The 19,935-nt window shown below is 41.4% G+C and overlaps 1 protein-coding gene across 15 annotated transcripts in view; it reads left to right on the top strand.

The window, feature by feature from the left end:
- The window catches only part of ptprsa (protein tyrosine phosphatase receptor type Sa), a 223,089-nt gene that overhangs the window by 110,486 nt on the left and 92,668 nt on the right, over positions 1-19,935 (top strand). For all 15 annotated transcript variants that reach the window (XM_040032829.1, XM_040032837.1, XM_040032809.1 and 12 more), the window contains 2 exons: positions 326-467; positions 18,146-18,334. In XM_040032829.1, coding sequence (XP_039888763.1) covers positions 326-467; positions 18,146-18,334 — 331 coding nt within the window. The remainder of the gene's footprint in view (positions 1-325; positions 468-18,145; positions 18,335-19,935) is intronic.

The following is a 19,935-nucleotide window of genomic DNA, read 5'->3' as shown; positions in this document are numbered from 1 at the left end:
AAGCACAAACACTGTTTGTAGAGAGAGTATGTTTTCTTATGATTTCTTTTTTTTTTAAATTTCTGATGGCCTCAGGCTATAAAACATTACCAACACGGTACCTTTCCAAGCAATGATATCTTGGTGGAATTGAAAACGATTTCTCACATTTTGGGAGCACCGATGACACACTCGTCCTTGTATCTCCTTAGGAAATGTGAGAATCTTATTTTCCTCAGGTTTGCCATTCTTGCCTACCTGTTGCTTCAGGTTAAAGTAGTAGTTTTTCAGTCCAAATCACACATTTGTCTGACTTAACCGTGTTCCCTACACTTCAACCCCACAGACCATAGAGTTTGACGAGGGTGCCGGTGCAGTTCTGAGAATCCAGCCTCTCCGAGCGCCACGTGACGAGAACGTCTACGAATGCGTGGCTGAGAACAGCGAAGGCGAGATTGTCACCAGCGCCAAGCTGTCCATCATCCGAGGTAAATCTGGAATTATGTAACAGTGTGCAGAGGCGTAACTACAAAATAAATCATGAACACGTACGTCCATGAGCTCAAAAGATGACATCTGTTAACTCGTGAAGCCTGTTTGGAACAGCTGTAGATAGTGCCCTACTCTTTTTAGTTTGTTATTTATTATTTATTTGTTTACTTTTTGGGGATAAAAAAAGATGTCTTCAGCTGTAGATGCTTTGATTTGATACAAATTCTTTTGCCGTGTAAAATGGTTTTCCTGAAGTGATGGTTAAAGAATGTGTGGTAAAGCCATACCTAACACCTCCTCATACCCAACATGCATTTTATTGATTTGTTGCTAAAGGTTGGTACTTTAGTTTCAGTAAAGATATTACACCACTTTTTTGCAGCAATTTAGAGGTGATGAATGATGGTATCATAGACAGTCAAGCACATGTGGTCACATGTTTTCACCTTTTTCTCTGCCTCGCATTCATAGACACACGCATGGTGTCTTTTTCCTCCTCTGTTCACTCCTACTGCCATCTGCCATGTTTCCAGGCCTGGATGAAGCTGAGCAATTGCTGGCCGACAGTGCACAAGCTAGGCCTCCTTGGCTGTCACATCCACATGCGGTGGGGGTATTTTAGAGGCCTGGCCCAGAATTTTCAGTCAGTTATTGTTAGAAACAACCCCAAAAGCAGATGACTGGGTGCTATTCGGGTGGGAGTCTTCTAGGTATAGAGCTGCAAATGTCCATTCGATTTGAAAAAGTTATTTTTCAAGAAGCGATTAATAATTTAAGTGATTATGCAAGCAGAAATGCCAGCATTTTCCACATTTAGGTACTTTGCTCATTACACAATTAAATATGTTTGGGTTGCAATTTGCTTTTGAACTGTCAAAAGCAAAATGCAACCCTCTGGTAAGTCTTAAAACCAGAACATGTTGCAGTTTGCAGGAACATGAAACGTGATGTCATTCGGTGCAACGGTTCCTCTTCTCTTAACTTAGGTATTGTCTTTGTTCCTCATTAAAAATTTGAAAGACGAGGATTTTGTGTGGCTGTCTAATTACGTTGGAAGCCCTGAACTTATGTTTAAAGGGCTTAATATCCTGCCATTTTAATTCTTAGTTTGATACATTATTAATTATTTTAAGGCAAATTAACTGTGCCGAAGCGCAGGGCATGCAAAGTGTAGGCACACATACCGATTTTAAACAAGAGATAGGAAAAATAGGAACAAACACACCAAATTTTGAACTACAAGTCCTGGCATGTGCATATGAGTGTGTGTACTAGTGTGTTTGTGGCTGTGTGAAAGAGCACAGAGCAAACTCAGGGCAGTCCACAGGAGCAGAAGGAAAATGAAAAGTTATTGGAATCAGCTCAACGAGGCTTCCTCTTGAGCCCAGAGGAAGACAGCAGCTCTCCTGCCCAGGCAAGACCCAGCACTTAAGGAGGGATGAGAATGTGATGATGGGAGTGAATGTGCAAGATAAGTGTCAGAGGAGCAGAGCAGTGCAATCTCTTTGTTTTCCATCTGTAATGAGTTCTGGGGGGCCCTGCATCCATCTATCAAGGGTTGAGAATGGAAAAAGGAAAGACAAATTAGGAAACTGGAATATTTTGGATTTTAGGTTATTATAATTTCATTCAGGTGTTCAGTTAACTGAAAACAAAGTGATGGAGAAAAAAATGAGGAATGTAAATGAAAGCAAAAGTATGAAGGTAAAGGTGGAAGTGGAGAAAAGCCAGAGGAAAAAACGAGGGGGGTGAAAAATGGAGAACAGTTGGCCAAAGATGAAGGAAAACAGGAAGTGTTGCGGGCGACTGGCAATACAGAACAGGTGAGGAGGACAATAGCCCAACACTGGTTCTTGGCACTGGGGCAAAGGATTATGGGATATGGCACAAGGCACAAGGGACACATTTGCAGTAAACATAGGGATGTGGTCTGGGATCTAGGGAGATTGAAAATGGGTCGCCGTGATGGGTGACTTGGCTAGAAAAAGCCACAGTGCATATTTGTGAGACTGTACAGCTGCATGCACAGAGGCATCCACATACCCACATTTGAATAAATTTACATGGCTCACACATAAATGGAATGCACACACACACACACACACACACACAGATATACACATATACATATATATATATATATATGCAGAGGGCAAGAAATATTCTCTCACAGTAAAACCATATAGTTTATTTGGACAGTATGCGGTGTAACTGATAAGCACACAGACCAAAAGACTGCAATATCGCTTTCTCTGCCATACTGAAAACTCATCTGCCATGAGAGCACATGGGATTCGCTCAGAGTTTGAAATGAAATTAGCAACAGCACAGTGTCCACCAAACTCACAATTCAATGCTTGTCTAAAATGGTACCAGCTAAATAGCTGCAGCTGACCACACCCTGTGCTTATAGTTCATTCATCTACCATCGTATCTGCGCATGCAGGAATTCACGATACAGCATTTCTCTTTTTTTATCTAAAGATATGTGCAGTCTAGCTTTAATCCATGTCTTTTTTCACTATACCGTGACAATGACAGTACCCTGCATTCTCATCTGTTGTCTCCACTGTTTGTGTGTGCATGTGTTTATTGGTGGCAATGGCAGGTTGTGTTTTGCATTGACTGTGACACCTCCTTGGCTGTTACTGCAGCAGCTGAATACCTAAGATCAGGGCCATCTGGCTCTAGTAAGACTTGCTTACAGTCCTCTGGGAGTCCTTGGTGAGGGACCGCCGTATGAAGCAAACTCTTGAGACTTGACACAAGTTGCAGCTTGTTGTGGGCTTTTTGTCATGTTTTACTTTCTTTTCATAGATTTTAAGATTCGTCTTTTTTGTGTGTGGGCACAAAGGGGTGGGGGGAAGGCAACATTGCCACTGGGATACCGTCAGCTCATGCTGCTGTGAGGAGATCATGAGGAGTTATCCCTCTTTGTGTGCTCGTCTTTTTATCTCTCTCTGCAGTCTTTTGCCCTGTGATTACTGCTGCAAATGAAGTCTCCCATGAGGCAACCCAAGTAGCAAAAACTGTGATTGATGAAATTGGGTCTGATGTTCAATTTTTTTTAATGTTAGAAAAAAAAGAAAAATATGTGCCTGTCTTTGAGTTTGAAGTACCCTCAAACAGATGAGAAAAAGGCACAACTGCTGAGCGCTTTTAATAAGTGAGCACCAAAACCTTACCTTAATACACACACACTTGCTGCAACACACAAGAACTGACCTGGACCTTTATATTTGCTGCTTTTTTCACCAGTCGCATTCACAGCCTTATTGTCTTTTCCCACTCTCAAGGGGGGGGGGGGGGGGGCATCTTAGATTGTTGACCAAGGAACCCAGCATGCTCATTAGCTCATGACTGGTGACTGATAAGCTGATAAGGTATGAGCGATTCACCATGGCCTCTTAGTACATGCTTACTCCTTCCATAGAAGTTAAGAGGTAATGTAGCAACCAGCTGCTTCCAACTGGTTTGCAAAGTTACGTCCAAACAAACCGCAAGACAGACAAAACCAAAGCGTACCAGGACACACATCTCATATGAACTATGAGATGTGAAGCAGCATGTGAGGCTGGGTAAGAATGTCTCGGACTCCCGGACCATCAGCACCGGCTCCCCTCAGGGCTGTGTTCTTTCTCCTCTGCTCTTCTCCCTGTACACCAACTGCTGCACCTCCACCCACCAGTCTGTCAAGCTAATCAAGTTTGCAGATGACACCACCGTTATTGGGCTCATCTCGGACGGGGATGAGTCTGCCTACAGGAGGGAGGTTGAACGTCTGGTGTATTGGTGCAGCCACAACAACCTGGTGCTGAATGCCCAGAAGACAGTGGAGATTATTGTGGACTTCAGGAAGCACACAGCCCCACTCCCCCCCATCATCCTGACTGACACCCCCATCACCTCTGTGGACTCATTCCGCTTCCTGGGTACCACCATCACCCAGGACCTGAAGTGGGAGCCCACCATCACCTCCGTCATCAAGAAAGCCCAGCAGAGGATGTACTTCCTGAGGCAGCTGAAGAAATTCAACCTGCCAACATGGACGATGATGCAGTTCTACACTGCAATCATCGAGTCCATCCTCACCTCCTCCATCACCGTGTGGTACGCTGGAGCCACTATCAGGGACAAACAGAGACTGCAGCGTGTTGTGCGCTCTGCTGAGAAGGTGATTGGCTGCAGACTCCCATCTTTGCAGGACCTGTACACCTCCAGGACATTGCGGCGTGCAGCTCGGATCTCAGCTGACCCTTCTCACCCTGGACACAGTCTGTTTGACCTGCTCCCCTCAGGCAGGAGGCTCCGGTCCATTCGCACCAGAACCTCTCGCCATAAGAACAGTTTCTTCCCCTCTGCTGTTGGACACATGAACAATAACCATATGACTGTCCCCGCCACTAACACATGACCCTACGCTGTGTCACTGCATCATTCCATGTTTGGCACTGATCACCACCTGCACTCATGTATATATCTTTCTACGTAGCACTTTTAATTCTTATTCGTACTTTTATTTTTTCATGTCTATTTAAGTGCTATTTATGACACTATGTTTGCACTGAAGCACCGCAGCAATTTCCTAATGTTGTAAACCTGCTCAACATTTGGCAATAAACCCCATTCTGATTCTGATTCTGATTCTGATTCTGATGACATGGGTTTGTTTTAGAGTCACAAAACCTGGGCGCTTTGTTTCAGTCAAATGTGAGGTCATGTGTGGGTGGGTCATGCAACAGCACAATGATCCCAAGCACACGAGCAAACGTACAACCGAATGGCTGCAAAAACAAAAGACTCGAGGTGTTGTAATAGCTTGGTCAAAGTCCAGAAATGCTGTGATGGCACCTTAAGAGGACTGTGCATACAGTATGTAACATCAACGAACTAAAGCAACATTGTAAAGATGAATGGGCCAAAATTCTTCCACATAATGGATTTAGGTCAGCAAAAGTTGCACGCACCATTTCAAGACTAAAAACTCTGCCTGTTCGCCACAAACCTGCACTATGTGGTTCCCGTTCAGGGCGCACCCACTATTACCCAAAGAGGAATGGGGCATAGTGAGACTACTGTTTGATTGGGATGTCTGCAAATTGGCCACTCTCATGCAGGAGCAGGTAATGGCAAATTTTAATGGGATTCGGTGTCCTGATGATTGGTGCACACACAGTCAGTGCACCAATCAAGCGCTGCGATTTCTGAACATCTTGTTATTTGAGAAGAGTAGAGAACTGTGAAATATGTGCTTGGGAGGTGCAGTAATTAGATTTGGTGGGTTGTAGTGGTGCTGGGTGTTTAGCTTTACTGACCACAGAGACGACCAATAGAAAAAGGAACAATCCCAACTTCACCTTTGCTTTCTGTTTACCATAGACACCTTTTTGGCCCTTTCACGTAATTTTTCTAACAATATGCTCTCTGCTCTCTGCTTTTTCCTCTCACTCTTGTTGTTTTCTTTTGTAACTGAAAAAGAAAATGTGAGAAAGTGCATCGTGTCATAGTGGGCAGCAGCAAATAGAGAGTGTGGATGTCTCATACAGGGGTTGGATCTTGGCTATGATAGCAGAAAAAAAAAGTAAAGAAAAGAATAAAACAGTGGAAAAGGCTAAAAAAGGAGGAATGAACGACTGAAGGTTAGGCTGATGTTACATAAGTTTATGGTATGAAATGTGTGACGCAATCTAATTCAGTTTTTTTTTTTTTCAACCAAGGCTGCAACAGAAGGGGAGACGATAAGAGAGAAAACAAAAAAATTCTCCTCCTTGCTTTTCATTTCATCAGTATTCCCTGTACGCACCTAACAAGCGCAAACCCACATTTAGAGTTGTGAAATATTACCCATAACTTCATTTTTATGTCCCGTCGGGTTTTTGTAACATCCTGAAATGACGTTTACATCTTCTTACTAATATATACAGTTACAGTTGCATACAATTGCGAGAAAAAGTTGCTGTTGTATTGGTTTTAGGAGGATTTCTAAATCGATTATGTATAAAACGGGGTGTGAGCATCATCTAAGTCACAATTACAAACAAACATAATCCGACAAAGCTAGTAATGCACAAATCAGTTGCTTGTAGACTTGTCTTGTTGTGAGTAAGGGTCTACAAAGTCTGGTTCCCTCATCATGACAACTTTCACATTCCCTTAGAAGAGACATGAAGGCGATGCATGAAAGTGCAAAAATCTACATAGTGTTTTCTAGAGACTTTGTGTCTTGGTTATTAGTGTACAGTAAGACAAAGTATGTACAAACGGAATTCACAACTCCTCTCCGTCACAGCAGGTAGTCCTGCAAACATCCCAAAACTTTTTGATGAACAAGTTTCTAGGGAGGTTTTATCCCAGAAGTTTCCACATTGTTGTTTAAATCTCACAGGCCGCTACAGAAAGCATTAATGAAGGTTGGAGTGTAACTGTTTGTGCGACACTAGCCAGACTGTGTGGCTTCGATGAAGTTAAGAGGTCCCGTGGGTTGACTTTTTCTTTCAACCAGTGTTGTTACAAAGAAGGAAAATAAAGACTGTCTGCGAGTGCAGAACAATGTTTGTGTTTAATGGTTGAATTAATGTATTTTACAGGAGGATTTCAAGGCATTGGGCACTCTTGATGAAACATTCATTAAAGCAGTGAAACCAGAGCAATTGTGAACAAGAGAAAAGGGAATAGTCTGTTTCCGGAAGTCTCTGCAAGAATGCATGGTACAGATTGGTGCGTGGGACACTGGTGATATGTTTCGGTCTGTTTCTTGTATGCGTGCACAGTATAGAGAGAAACAAAGAAAGGCAACAATTTAGCAGGCAGGCAGTGGCCACCCAGAATTTGTTTGTCAGTATCAGTAAAAGATCTGTTTGTTCTTCCTCTTCCTTTCTGCCTGTGTCTAAATTGACCTTTACCCTCTTCTACTAGTCCCCAACACTTACTGACTAGAATGATTGCCAAAAAAAGTATTTTGATAACATAAGATGTTTCATACGAGCCACGTTTGTGTTCAGTTCCTGTGCTGAATGTCAGGTGTGTTTGTTTCTTTGTTATCTATGTGCCCTCCTGGTCAGGTCTCTCTCAGTGAGATTTTTTACCTGCATAAATAAAGGATATGCCTTAGTTGCCTGAATTATTTAACTCATAAAAATGCATTTTGGTATAGTTTCTTTGTTCTTTATGTTGTTGTTATTCAGCTCTTTTTTTTAGGATAAATGGATGCACAGACCTCCTCCTTTCTCTGCTGGTATTCTTGAGCAGAGGGCAGGTTTGGCACAAACAACAAATCAATAGGTGGTTGTTGACCACGTGGATGGCCCTCACGCCCCTCTCTTATTGGAGGCTTAAGAAGTTCCGTGTTGTTTCCTCAACAATATCCCCTTTGCTGTCCTTCAGTGACTCCACCACTTTCTTTCACGTCTTGGAAGATTTGTCTCTACCCAAGTTTCACCGTACTCCCCCTTTCACACTCCACACTGGCATTTCTATGCCTATTATCAGCCTTCTTTGTTAGTCTCTCTCTATTTTTCTCTCTTGTTCCAGAAAAATCCCTCCAGGGGAAAAAAAAAAATCACTGACATATGAGTTTATGGACACTGAATCCTTTGATCCCCTGAACCTGTGATCTGGTAATCAGGTGTGATTGGAGGATAAAGAAACAGAACACAAGCTAAGTGGTAGCAAGACAGATAAAGGAGAAAGAAGGAAAGACAAAATAGCTGGTGTGATAGAGTGGGATAAGAGGAAAGAGCTCGCCTCTAGTCTGGGGTGGATGGCTCCTGAGCAGTTGCCATCCATTTCACATAATTTCTGTTCAAGTAGAGTGACTGTAGCCACCCAAGACATCTGGGCACAGCCATAATAAAACACTGGGTGATAGAGATGAAGACGGGTAAGCAGATAGGGAGTTAGTGTCTGGCTGATTGGTTTATTACTGGATAGGAATTTCAGATAAATGGATCTCATTTCGCGGCAATGAGTGGGGCAGGAGACTACACTGAAAGATCAGTCTTCTGGGAGGCTTTTACAGCTGTAAGCACACGATTGCCCTGGTGATTAAACCTGCGGCCGTTGACTTCTTTCCTCCCATAGGCAATTTCATAATCTGTTTCTTAATAAGACAAAATTGTATTCTAGGCTTTACTAAGCTTATAAGCAGTGAAAAAAGCAAGATTTTATCTCAATAAAGTGAAATACAAAAACGTTCTCTACCGTTTCGTCTTATCTTGCAGCCAGATATCAACCACATACTGAAGCATTGTATAAAAAATGAGTGTACAAGCTGTTACTGTGGGAACAAAAAAGGCTTGGAGGAGTCCACTTGGAATTTTCACGGTGGACCCCCCCAAGTGGACACTTAACCTCAGGTAGTCACTGGCACTTTTCGGTCCAAAAGCGTCTAATGACCCAAACTCTACTAAGATTCCTCCACAGCTAAACAGGGAATAAGAGGGGAGGACAAGGTCATTCCTGTGGAAACAGAATGAGGAGAGGACTTTTGGAGTGTCCCAGTTCATGCATAAAGACAAGCAACAGGATATGACCCGAACCACCAGCTTAATCCATATACATCAGCCACCAACCCAGGTGACTGCGGTCGTACAACACAGAGGTCGTGCTGCGGGCCCTGCAGGACTGGCAGAGTTGATAAGACCTGAAGTTTTGCATGCCTCACCAGTGTCGTGCTTAGACTTCCTGTGGCAAAAGTTGGATGGGAAGCCTCGCAGTGTGGCTAGTAGTATATTTACCACGGCAGGAGGATAGGCCTCATCTAAGACTGAGTAAAGCAAAGAGAAGACTTTCATGGTTCAAATTAAGTAATGCATCTCAAGCACTAGAGACATAACAATGCACAATCGTAGCAAATATTTTAACTTGAAAAACCTGGGACTTTATGAAAATTGTTAGAGCATTTCAGTTTGCAATTAAGGGAAAGGTGCACTTATTGGAAACGTATAGAACAGGAGCACGAAGGCAATGAAAGTCTGTGAAAGAGGCTGTGCAGGACTTAATGATTAAAAAGCTTTTGTTCTGGAAGCAGCCCAGATCCTATTGGATTTAATGGCAACTGTTCATATTTACACAACATTGTGCTCTTTGGCCGTTGAAGGTTAACGGCACATCCAACATGTGTCGCTTTCACTTCTGCCCTTTAATGGATACACTCACATTTTCTGTCACATCCTTCCACATTTACTTTCATTTAAGCATCACATAACGGTGTAGATGGATTGGTCACCGAGTTGTCACATTTTAAGGCATAGCATATTTGTTTTTCCTCAGTAGCAGGTATATTTTACTCGCCACTCATGCATTCTGCAGAAGGCTGCTTTACAGAGGGAAATGATACTGAATGAAACTGATGCTGAGGGCCTCAGAGCTCTTTCTTGACAGCCAGATTATCCGCATTCTACCCATGACCTCCTGACATTGTCATCTTCTAAGTGACGTATTTACCCAACATTCCAGCTGCTCTCACAGTAAGCGGCACATCCTTTTTTTCACATCCCAAAGTGACATTAAGTGATTACTAAGCACTCATCTTACCGGTCCTCTGCTCATTTCAAACCACTACATGTTCGTAATTGTTCTTCTGCTCACCAAAGGTGTCCCCAAACCAGTGATTTATGACTTGATTGCACTAAGCTAATGGGCCACTAAGACAATAAACCTCACACCCATACTCATGTGCTGAATGTTTGTGAGGGACCAAGCAACCAAAGCAAAGAAGACACAGCCAAAAAAGTATCTTCAAAAAGGGTTTTCTTTATTTTAACCCTCAAAAAGTCCAAAATTAACAAAATTCAAAAACATACTTAGCAGGCCCATAAAAGAGGTCAACTAAATATAACTCTACAAAAAGGAATTTACAGAAACTTAAACAAAACAAAGTGAGACACAACTTAACTCACAAACTGACCTAATTACAAAGACACATGAGGGTAGCTTTTATAATGATTTGGCCAAACCATTTACACACAATAGGGGGGGAAACAAAAACACACACTAATATTAACTAAGCACAGAATAACCTAACTAAACCTAAAACACCCCTGCTCCCGGTAAGCCCATGACCAAAGTCCTCAGCCACGCCTTTTGCCCAGACAGGAAACAGCCACCGCCCAAACCCAGGTAACTCAAAGAAAGAGAAACATAATTAATATAACAAAACATTTTAGAAAAACCACACAATGTTACTATGTGCACGCCTCATAATACCAGTGTTAGGTTTAACCAAATGATTAATGAAAAAAACTGCAAAGCAAACTAATAAAGTAAAAAATGGACTAATTTACCCCCGTGTGGCTGATGCCATCACAGTGTTATGGTTGAGTCATGTATGTTGAAAATTTACCGGCTGTCCATTATGGTTATTATGGTTTGTTGGAAATGGGAAACATGATTCACCATTTCCATGCACCATTTTCAAAAATCATCATCATCATCGTCATGGATTATCAGTCATGGAATGATTGAATTAATTAATTAATCCTGACTTGTGATAAAGAATATAAATTCACCTCTCTGGAAAATCACTGCCGTATGAAGACATACATCAGTGCCATAACAATTTGTATAATACACAACTCTCATTCCCAGGTAGCAAACATTTTGAGTTTTACTTTACAAAGTTCAGTTATCAAGGTGACAGCCTACAAAATTTTCAAAATAGCATAAAAGCCAGGCAAAAAAAAAAAAAAAGAATTGCCCTAGCCAGTGACTGGCCCATCACCGACAGCCCATGCAGTCGTCCAGCACTTCTTAGTGTCGGTCTTTGCTTTGAAGTTTTGGTATTTGTTTGGGTTTGATTCATTGCTTTGGCAGGAATGGCGCAACGCTGCAGCTCAGCCCTCTCCATCTGTTGTTGTTTTGGCCCAGAGTTGCTTGGCCAGCTTAAAGAACCTTTGTTTCACATGTCAGGAGCACCATGTCTTGATTCCCCTCACACACACCAGCCCTACTCAGACATTGAACCTACAAATATCTGTCTAAAGGAGCAGCCCTTCCACGTATCCAACCAAATCCACAATGACTAGGTTCACCAATGACAATACATATTGTAAGGCCACAGAGTAGGCGCTACTGAAGAATGATGGCAAGGTTATCTGACCTTACAAGGGAAAATGAGCATTCTCAGTCATCACAGACGCTCTTTAAATAGTTTACAAATATTGATTATGACTAAAACATGATTACTAAACTTTTCAAGTGTATTATACAGTGTTCCTCAAGTGGTCAGTTAAAAAACAAAAAAAACAAAAAAAACAAAGTGAAAAAAATGAGTTGAGAAAATTTCCTTTAATGTGTGTAACCAGGCATCTTTGCCTGTGTTTCTAACGAATAAAACTACGAGATAGCATCACAACATTCCTTAGAACTGAAAACTACTTTTAACAGTTAAACAAGGCTAGTCTGGAATGTGCAAGTCTTACAAAGCAGCACTGCCGACCTGATGTAGTAAACTGACGTCAAGGTTCAGCGTGCCCACTACACCTCCACACACGGTCCTTCCTTCCCATATATGCACACAAACTAAACTAAACCTGACTGGTTGACGTCTCTCTACAGAGAGGCACTTCCTTTAATGGCCCGGGTCCCATCTCCTGTCTCCCCTGGAGTTCGCCTGTCTTACCCAGACTCTTCAGGAGCCTGACAGGACAGAAAGGAAGAGGTGGGGTTGCGGGGGTGGGGGGTGGGTTGTTTGATAAACTTCCACTTGCTGAGGCAGGTAAACACAATTTTGCCTTTTTTATGTTTTTGTTTTTTTTTTTACATTTTCACTCCACCTCTCTGCTATGTAGGAAAGGGATCATTGGCGCGTCTATCACGGTGGTTCAGCACATCACCTGTTTGACATCTTTTTATAGGCTGGACTCTGGTTTCCAGGATTTTAAAATTGCTGGTGGGGAAAAGATGACGCGTTAGCTTACATTGTTAAAATACAAAAATCAGCCGACACCCTGCTTAGATGGCATTCTTTATGTCTCTGCAATAATAATAATAAATGCATATATATATATTTCATCTATGTTAAATTAGTGAAAATGTGTGATATCAGCTTTGATTTATCAAAAAATGTACAAAAGAAAAATTTGGGGGGGGGGTTGTCTTCTTAATTTTGAACTTCTGCTGAATTCAGTGCAACAATTTAAGCTGAAATCTTTAACTTTAGCACTTATTGTAAGTAGTTGTAAATGCAGTAAAAGTATTCTGCACTAAAACTGTATTTACCATGAGAGAAACTTGGTTTTGTGTTATTTAAAGACATCAAAAAACAACCTACAATGTTAAATGGACAAAAACGTCTCTACTTTGCCTGTAATGTGCAGGAAATGAGGCCCCAGTGCTAACAGTGTTAAACTGTTCAGCCTGATGGTAGAAATCGTTTCCTTTTCAGTGATACACTTTCCTTTACTTGACTTTGTGAATTTCCTCTCCCTTTCTTATTTTGGCTTTTTTTTTTTTTTTTTTGCGAGTCAGCCATAGCTGCTACCTGTGGTAGCTGCTGCATATTGTTCCACTTCTTGTCTTTCTTTGGCAAAAATGATGTCAACCTGGTGTTTAGCTCAGTGGTAATGATAGTTTTATAGTTTAGTCTAGAATGTGTTTGGGAGATGCACGCAAGCCGCCACCAACCTTTGTCCACTTACAATTTAGAAGCAATCGGCACAACTCACACTGCCAATTTAATGGGATATAGAGCCGCTGTAGGATTCAGTGACACTCTGTGACATTCTTAGGTTACAGTATTTCCTCTCTCCATACACAGCACACGTACAAATGAGTCAACAGTTTGCTTTTTAGCAGCGTCATTGAAAACTGTCTAAAACCAATTTGTTCTTTTTAACCCTTTAACTCCTGAAAACCTACGAGGAGTAACTCAAACTCTTTTTGTCAACTGAGTGTTTTCTGTCATATTTTAGGCCTGATTAAAAAGCCTGATTATGCTCTGGCTATTCACGGCCAGAAATTTGACCACACAAACTAACTTTGCAGTGCAGTAAGCAATGCTGTAAACATCTTTCTTATTTTAGTATTTTGCATTTCTGAATTTCTTCTTGTTCTGCAATCTTGTATCGCCCGTCTTTGAGTCCTTGGGCTATATTTTGGGAGATTTGGCTGCAAATGTTGCCCTCTGTAGCTCGATGTGCTAGCTGTGGAGAATATCAACAAGACTTCAGACATCTTTCTGGGAACTGAGTGTCTGTAGGAGGAGGGGGTGGGGGGTGTAGAGGTTGAGTGCTGGCTGTATAATAACCATTATTCAGCTGAGATGGCTATCCGGAGAGGGCTATCAGTGCTGGGGCCAGAGACACTGTGATTAGATTTCCCCCGTGTTGCTATTCTTCTTCTGTCCCTTGATCTTTCTGTGCCACTGTTCTCCTTTTGTATATTACTCAAACAGTTCAACAAGAATCTTACTGGTCATAGAACTGATGGCATGTCACAGAGAGATGTATTGAAGAGACGAGAGTCCAGGTTTCTTTCAAAGTTTAATTTGCTTTGGTCAGAAGCTGTGTCTTTGGAAATGTTCTATTATCAAAATTTACCAACTGTCAATTCCAGATGACAGAATTCAACAGCTGTTTTTCACATCCTTTACTCTGCGTGTTGTTCAAAACCCAATAAACAAATCGCTCTTTTGACCAAATGGACTTTACTCCATTTGTACCGCATCTGTATTTTATAAACACCCTCTCAGCACAGGCCCCTTGTTAATGTGAACAGTTGTGGCTGCAAAGCAGGTGCAGAGCAAATGAAACTGCATTGTTGAGAGTCTGAGCAGCTGGGTCTGCCTATTAGTTAAAGATCTAATTTTTCAGACTCCAGTGTGTGGCTTTCAAAGAGTGCGCCAATGTTTTTCCATCCACATCCACTTTCATCCACTTCCGCTGTCTTTATTATCCCGTTTCTTTGCGACTTCTTCGACACACACACACGTCCCTTTCTCTCCCATTCTCTCGCTCCTCCCTTCCTTTCCTCTCACTCTGCCTTGCTCCCTCTGTGGTATCAATGCACGGGGCTGCTTAAAGCCTGTGTCTCTATGTTGTGGCGCTGGGTAATCAGTTAACCTCATTATGCTGCTGATGAAATTAAATCATTGCAGTAAGTGAAAATAATAATATGAGTAATAGGTGCGGGGTATGGTGGAACACCCCATGGCATTTGCTGCAGTCCCAGCCAGTCAAGATTTACCTCTCTCTTTCCCTCTCTCTCTCTCTTGCTGTAGCGAGCCATCGGTGGAAGATAACCGATGGCTCGGAGAAAAAAAGGGAGCTTTCAAACCACCGATGTTGACATCAGTTAAAAAGTCATATGTAATGTACTATGTCAGCAACCATATGCATATCAATATGCTGACCACCAGCCAGCTTTTGAGCTGCCAGGTGCCTGTTTGGTTTAGGTTTGGTTAAGGTCCTGAAAATTATAAATGTGTATTACACTGCATGGATAACACAGCAGTACTTTGCACTGCCTACAAAATGGCAGAGTGAGTTCTAAGGTTATACATTACCTTTTCAGCAAGACTGCTCATTTATCAGTCTATTATATGTTCCCTTTGCCCTAAAAATAGTGAAAGCCAAACCAAATGGCCATCAAATCACATTTCTGCGTCTAGTGCAGTTACCTGGTTCGGTATTTATTTATATATTTAGTTTAAGAGATGGTTTGGTAGCAGTGAGCAGTCAGTGGAAATGAGATTAGTCGGGGGACTTATGTGAGTCTAAAGGACAGACCTTTTGGAAGGCTGCAGTTAGCATGGTGGAAAGCAGAACGCAACAGCAGGCGTGAGTCTGCAGATTAACAGCCGGGCGGTGGCTAAGCTAACCAGAGGCTGATTAAAGGCTTTGCACCTGTCACTTGCATAATGATATTAAGTGGTGAAGCAAAATTAAAGACAATTATGGATAATGATGGCATTCAAAAAAAAAAGCAAACCACAGACAGGCTACCTATCCCTGCCCAGCTCATTATGAGAGCCAAGCTGCACAAACCATATACATTGTCCTTTTATAACTATGGATTAAACTAATGAACACAAGCAGCATGAAATGTTTGCACTGTAGTTCTTTCAGGCAAGCATTGTGCTGTCGTAAAGAAGATGCTTTGCAGTTGGAGCGATGGTTAAAGTACGTCTCCAGGAAATGATTGAGTTAATATAAAGTGTTCTGAAGTTGTGCTTGTGTAGTAAAAGACTGAATTTATATTTGAAAATTCTTGCCAAAATGCGGGGTGTAACAGCAAAGTGCGTCTCGTAGCACTCTGCGAGGCTGTAAGGTGATTGCTGGCCTAACTGACAAAGGTTGCTTTCAGCAAAACAAGAAAAGAAAAAGAAGGAAAAAGAAAACAGCAACATTATCGTTGAATAATGCATGTGTGTTGATTCCATTTGGCTTGAGAAGATCTGTCATTTCAGACGGCATACGTCATAGAAGAGTAATTGCTGTGCCATTATGGAGGACTAGCCCTTTGGGAATTCTAGGATACTATCATCCCGTGTCATTGGTTTCCTTCTACCCTTCACAGTCAGGCTGGCTAACCCTAAAGTAACACTCCCTCGATGAGTGATCTATTTATTTTTGCATGGCCGCCTTTATCGACAGAGTCTGTAAGCTTCAGGGGAAAAGATGTTATCAGACTCTATTCCAGGGGAAGCGAGCAACCAAAATACAAGCCTTTTTTTTCCTCCAGGAAAGGCTGCCGATGCTGTATCAGGTCAGAGCAGCTAGAACGATAGCACGATCTCTCAGAGAATCTGCTATCCCTGCTTCTTGTTTACTGCTGTTTTCTGTCCTCCCTCGCTTCTCTGTGCACATTCACTCTTGTCTAATAGTGCATGTTTTCAGTTTCATAAATGCTGTCTGTCTAGGTTTCATTCGACACTTTTCACACTGTAAAGACGTAGTTAACTCAATGTGCCGTAAAGATCCGGCAACGTCAAATGCATCAGATGTAACACGCAGAGAGCAAGGTAGACCTGCTCTTTACAGATATCATTGTCCAAGAGGCAGAACAAGCTGGAGAAATGCTGAAGTGCAGCACATTTTCTGGTATACATGGATCATTGACACACAGAAGATGCTGCATGTGAGAACGTGTTCCTATGTCTTTGCTAAGTGATGTGGCTTGCTTTTTGAGCTCTAGAGATTATATGGGGTGATCATCAATAACTGATGGAGAGACTGTGAAAGCATGAAAGGATGTAAATGCCCGCATTCTTTTAAACCGATCACTGAAATATTTATTTTGCTTGACCGACGTCAGCCTTAGTTTAACGGCTTTGATTTGAGACCCTCTAGTTCTTCTTTTTGTTTTTTCAGATTGTCTGAAGATTCAATATTTCATTTCTAAATGTGAATGCACATAAAACCACTACTCTACTCTCCATATCTCCCTACATAGTGTGTCATATAAATCCATAAAATAAGCGTATGTATTTCGGTTTCTTTTATGTGGCAATTTTACCAATTAAAGCTAAAACAATTCATTATGAAAGCTACGTGAATCAATAATATTCATTATCTTGAAATTCCTGCTGCCTTTTGATTTGAAATGCTTAACTGTGATGACTTAAAAATGTGACAGTAGTGGTTGTGAAAATGAAATATGCCTCGGTCCTGTTAAGGTTTTTAAGGGAGTCCCACCATGATATCACTTGCAAAAGGAAAATAAATAATAGCTTTTTATGACTGTCCTTTAAAGGCAGATAGTCAGAGTCTGTGACTCAAGCTGCTCCCCTAATTTCCCTTGATTTAGTGCTCGCAAAATATCCGTGAGACCACCACAGTGTCTGCAAAGTGAACATGAGGTCATCGGCTTGCCGAATGAAAAGCGAGCTAAGTCAGTCAATCTTCTCCAATTTGGGATGTGGCCTTACTCTTCTGAATCATATTACAGCTTAGGGTACTTCCCCCTCAGCTCTCATCAAAAGAGAATTACTCACTACCCTGCTCGAGTCCGGGTAGAGGTCAGGGGATTTGACCCATGAGACTAATTGCCCTAAGAGAGCATGGAGCCTGCATCAGAACGACGATGACAATGAAGAACACTAGACTGTCATGTGTTTAAAGTGAAATAATTACTCAATGGTGCGTGATTATTAGCTGTAAGGATACCACAGCGTTCGTGTGTCTGAATAACAGTCACTGATTAGTGTGAGGGCACTTAAATTATCGTGATAATAACGGCAAATATGTTCAACTGTAACTGCCGAACTCATGCACATTTAATGCAGATCTGTCGAATCTGATCAGTTACATCTCTCTGCAGACTTTTTTAATTCCACAGTGGCCATTTTGACTTGTCACAGTAGGGAAAGCACTGGTGCATTAATGATGGCTGAGGGGAGAGGCTCTACTTTTGCAGATGCTGGTTCGCTGTATTTGCTTACTGGCACTCTTCGTGGAACTGCGTCAGTATGCTTTCCCTACTGTGACAAGTCAAAATGTCAGCCATGAAAAGCGTCTGTTGGTGTCAAGTGTGGGCATTTGGGTTGATAGTGTGGCTCAGATGAACAAATGTCTAAAATTTTCTGCTTAAATAATATGAAATTGGTCCACAATGGTTAAAAAAAAAAAACTATAGAAAGTCTATAGTAAAAGACTTTCTATTAATAGTATCTATTAATAAGCGAATGAAATAACCTCAGAGGACTCACGTGCACTCTCCTGCTCTTTTTTTACAGAGGACCTTCTTCCACCAGGCTTCCCTAACATTGACATGGGGCCTCAGCTCAAAGTAGTGGAGCGCACTCGAACAGCCACCATGCTCTGCGCCGCCAGTGGCAACCCTGACCCGGAAATCACTTGGTACAAAGACTTCCTGCCGATTGACCCCACTGCAAGTAATGGGCGAATCAAACAGTTACGCTCAGGTAAGGAAAGCTAAAGCATTGTATTGCTGCTCTGGTTCCTTCTTACTAATGTGAGCCCTCGTTTAATTTCCCAGAACATTTTCGACGGCACGTAACATTGATGTTTTTGCTGTTTTGTGTAAGCTAATGTATGTGTAATGCCCAGTATTTCCTTTTCTGAAGTCAATTATTTTCTCAAAGTGCCACTGAGAACACATGTTCATTTCTCTAGTTTGGGAATGCTAATTATTTCAACAGCCTTTACTTTAATCTGTGACCCGAGAATTCATTCAGCTCTAAATGTATAATCATTGCATTGTGCTAAATGTTATGCTAAACACATGAAAATCACCCAAAAAGGTTTTTTAAATGTGTTGGATGTTGGTCTAATGAATGGAGAAGAGGCACAAAGTTTTAAAGTAAAGCACAAAAGCTCTTGTACATGTTAATATAACTGTTGGTCATCATCCAGTAGCTGGTGAGGGAGATGATGTTTTAGAGTGTAACAATGTAGAATGAGGTCAAAGGATTCACAACAACTGTGTCAGGACACAATAAGAGCAAGGTCCATCTTCTACACACTCAGTGGTGGATATGTTGTCTTGTTCCCATTGATTAAACCCCACTGAGAGGCCCAGTAAAGCAAAGTCTAATTATATAGCTAATTAAGTGCAGGCCCGCAGGTGGCTCAGGGCAACAAGGGGTAGATATTTTAGGTCGATGATTTGTCACCATTCGAAAAATCCAATGACTTGTTTGTGTTATGTTGCGAATGTAAATCTGGGTAGACGACACTAAATAAAGAATGTGTTGTCATTCACTTCCTGTCCTAGTTGTGGTCCTCGAGAGCTATGTACACAAAGTAATCAACTGGTCAACTAGCTATTCATGCTGTACCTTACAGAGCAAGTTCACAGTTCTGTATTTTTTATTGGTTCCTCTTTAAATTATTAGTGTCTTCAATTTTGAAGCAGATTGAATTTTAGAATTTTTTAAATTTCAAATTGAGTCCATGCCTTGTCTTGTAATTTCATTACATTCTTGCAGGTTTTTTTTTTTATTTTTTCTTATTGGTCACTCACTAGACTCTTGTGGATATAAATCATGTGAAACATGGGCTATATTTAGTACCAAGTATTGGTACAAGCACTGCCCCTCCTGCTGCATGAAAGCCAAATTTTTATGATGATGTATTTATGTCATGAAATTCTTTTTATGACATAAATATGTAAGTTAAATTTCATGCCATGAGTTGCTAATTTTTTTTTACATTCCAGATATTCAAATTAAGCAGTAACAAATAGAAATGTGCACTGAAAGGTTTTATTGCACAGTTACGATCACATTTTGAATTATTGTTGTTTGTTTCTCACGAGCATCCGGCAAGGGTAGGGTTTTTTTTTCTCTCCATCAGTATTTTCTTTAGTCATACTGTATTATACTCATGTCGAGGGCCAGCTTCTCTCAAAAAAAAATTCAATTACCTGGTAACCTTGTTAACATGGCTTTTTGAGTTTTGTGCCTCTCTGGATAATCCACAGAGAAATTCAGCTTGGTGTCTATTGTCTAATCTCTGTACCATCTGTCTTTATTTGTTTCATGATTTTTCAATTGTCTTTGTT

Source organism: Simochromis diagramma, unplaced genomic scaffold (assembly GCF_900408965.1).
Source record: "Simochromis diagramma unplaced genomic scaffold, fSimDia1.1 OVJJ01000334.1, whole genome shotgun sequence".
In the NCBI taxonomy this organism is placed as follows: Eukaryota; Metazoa; Chordata; class Actinopteri; order Cichliformes; family Cichlidae; genus Simochromis; species Simochromis diagramma.
The sequence above is the reverse complement of the archived record's forward strand: the minus strand, read 5'-3'. Positions and strand labels throughout refer to the sequence as shown.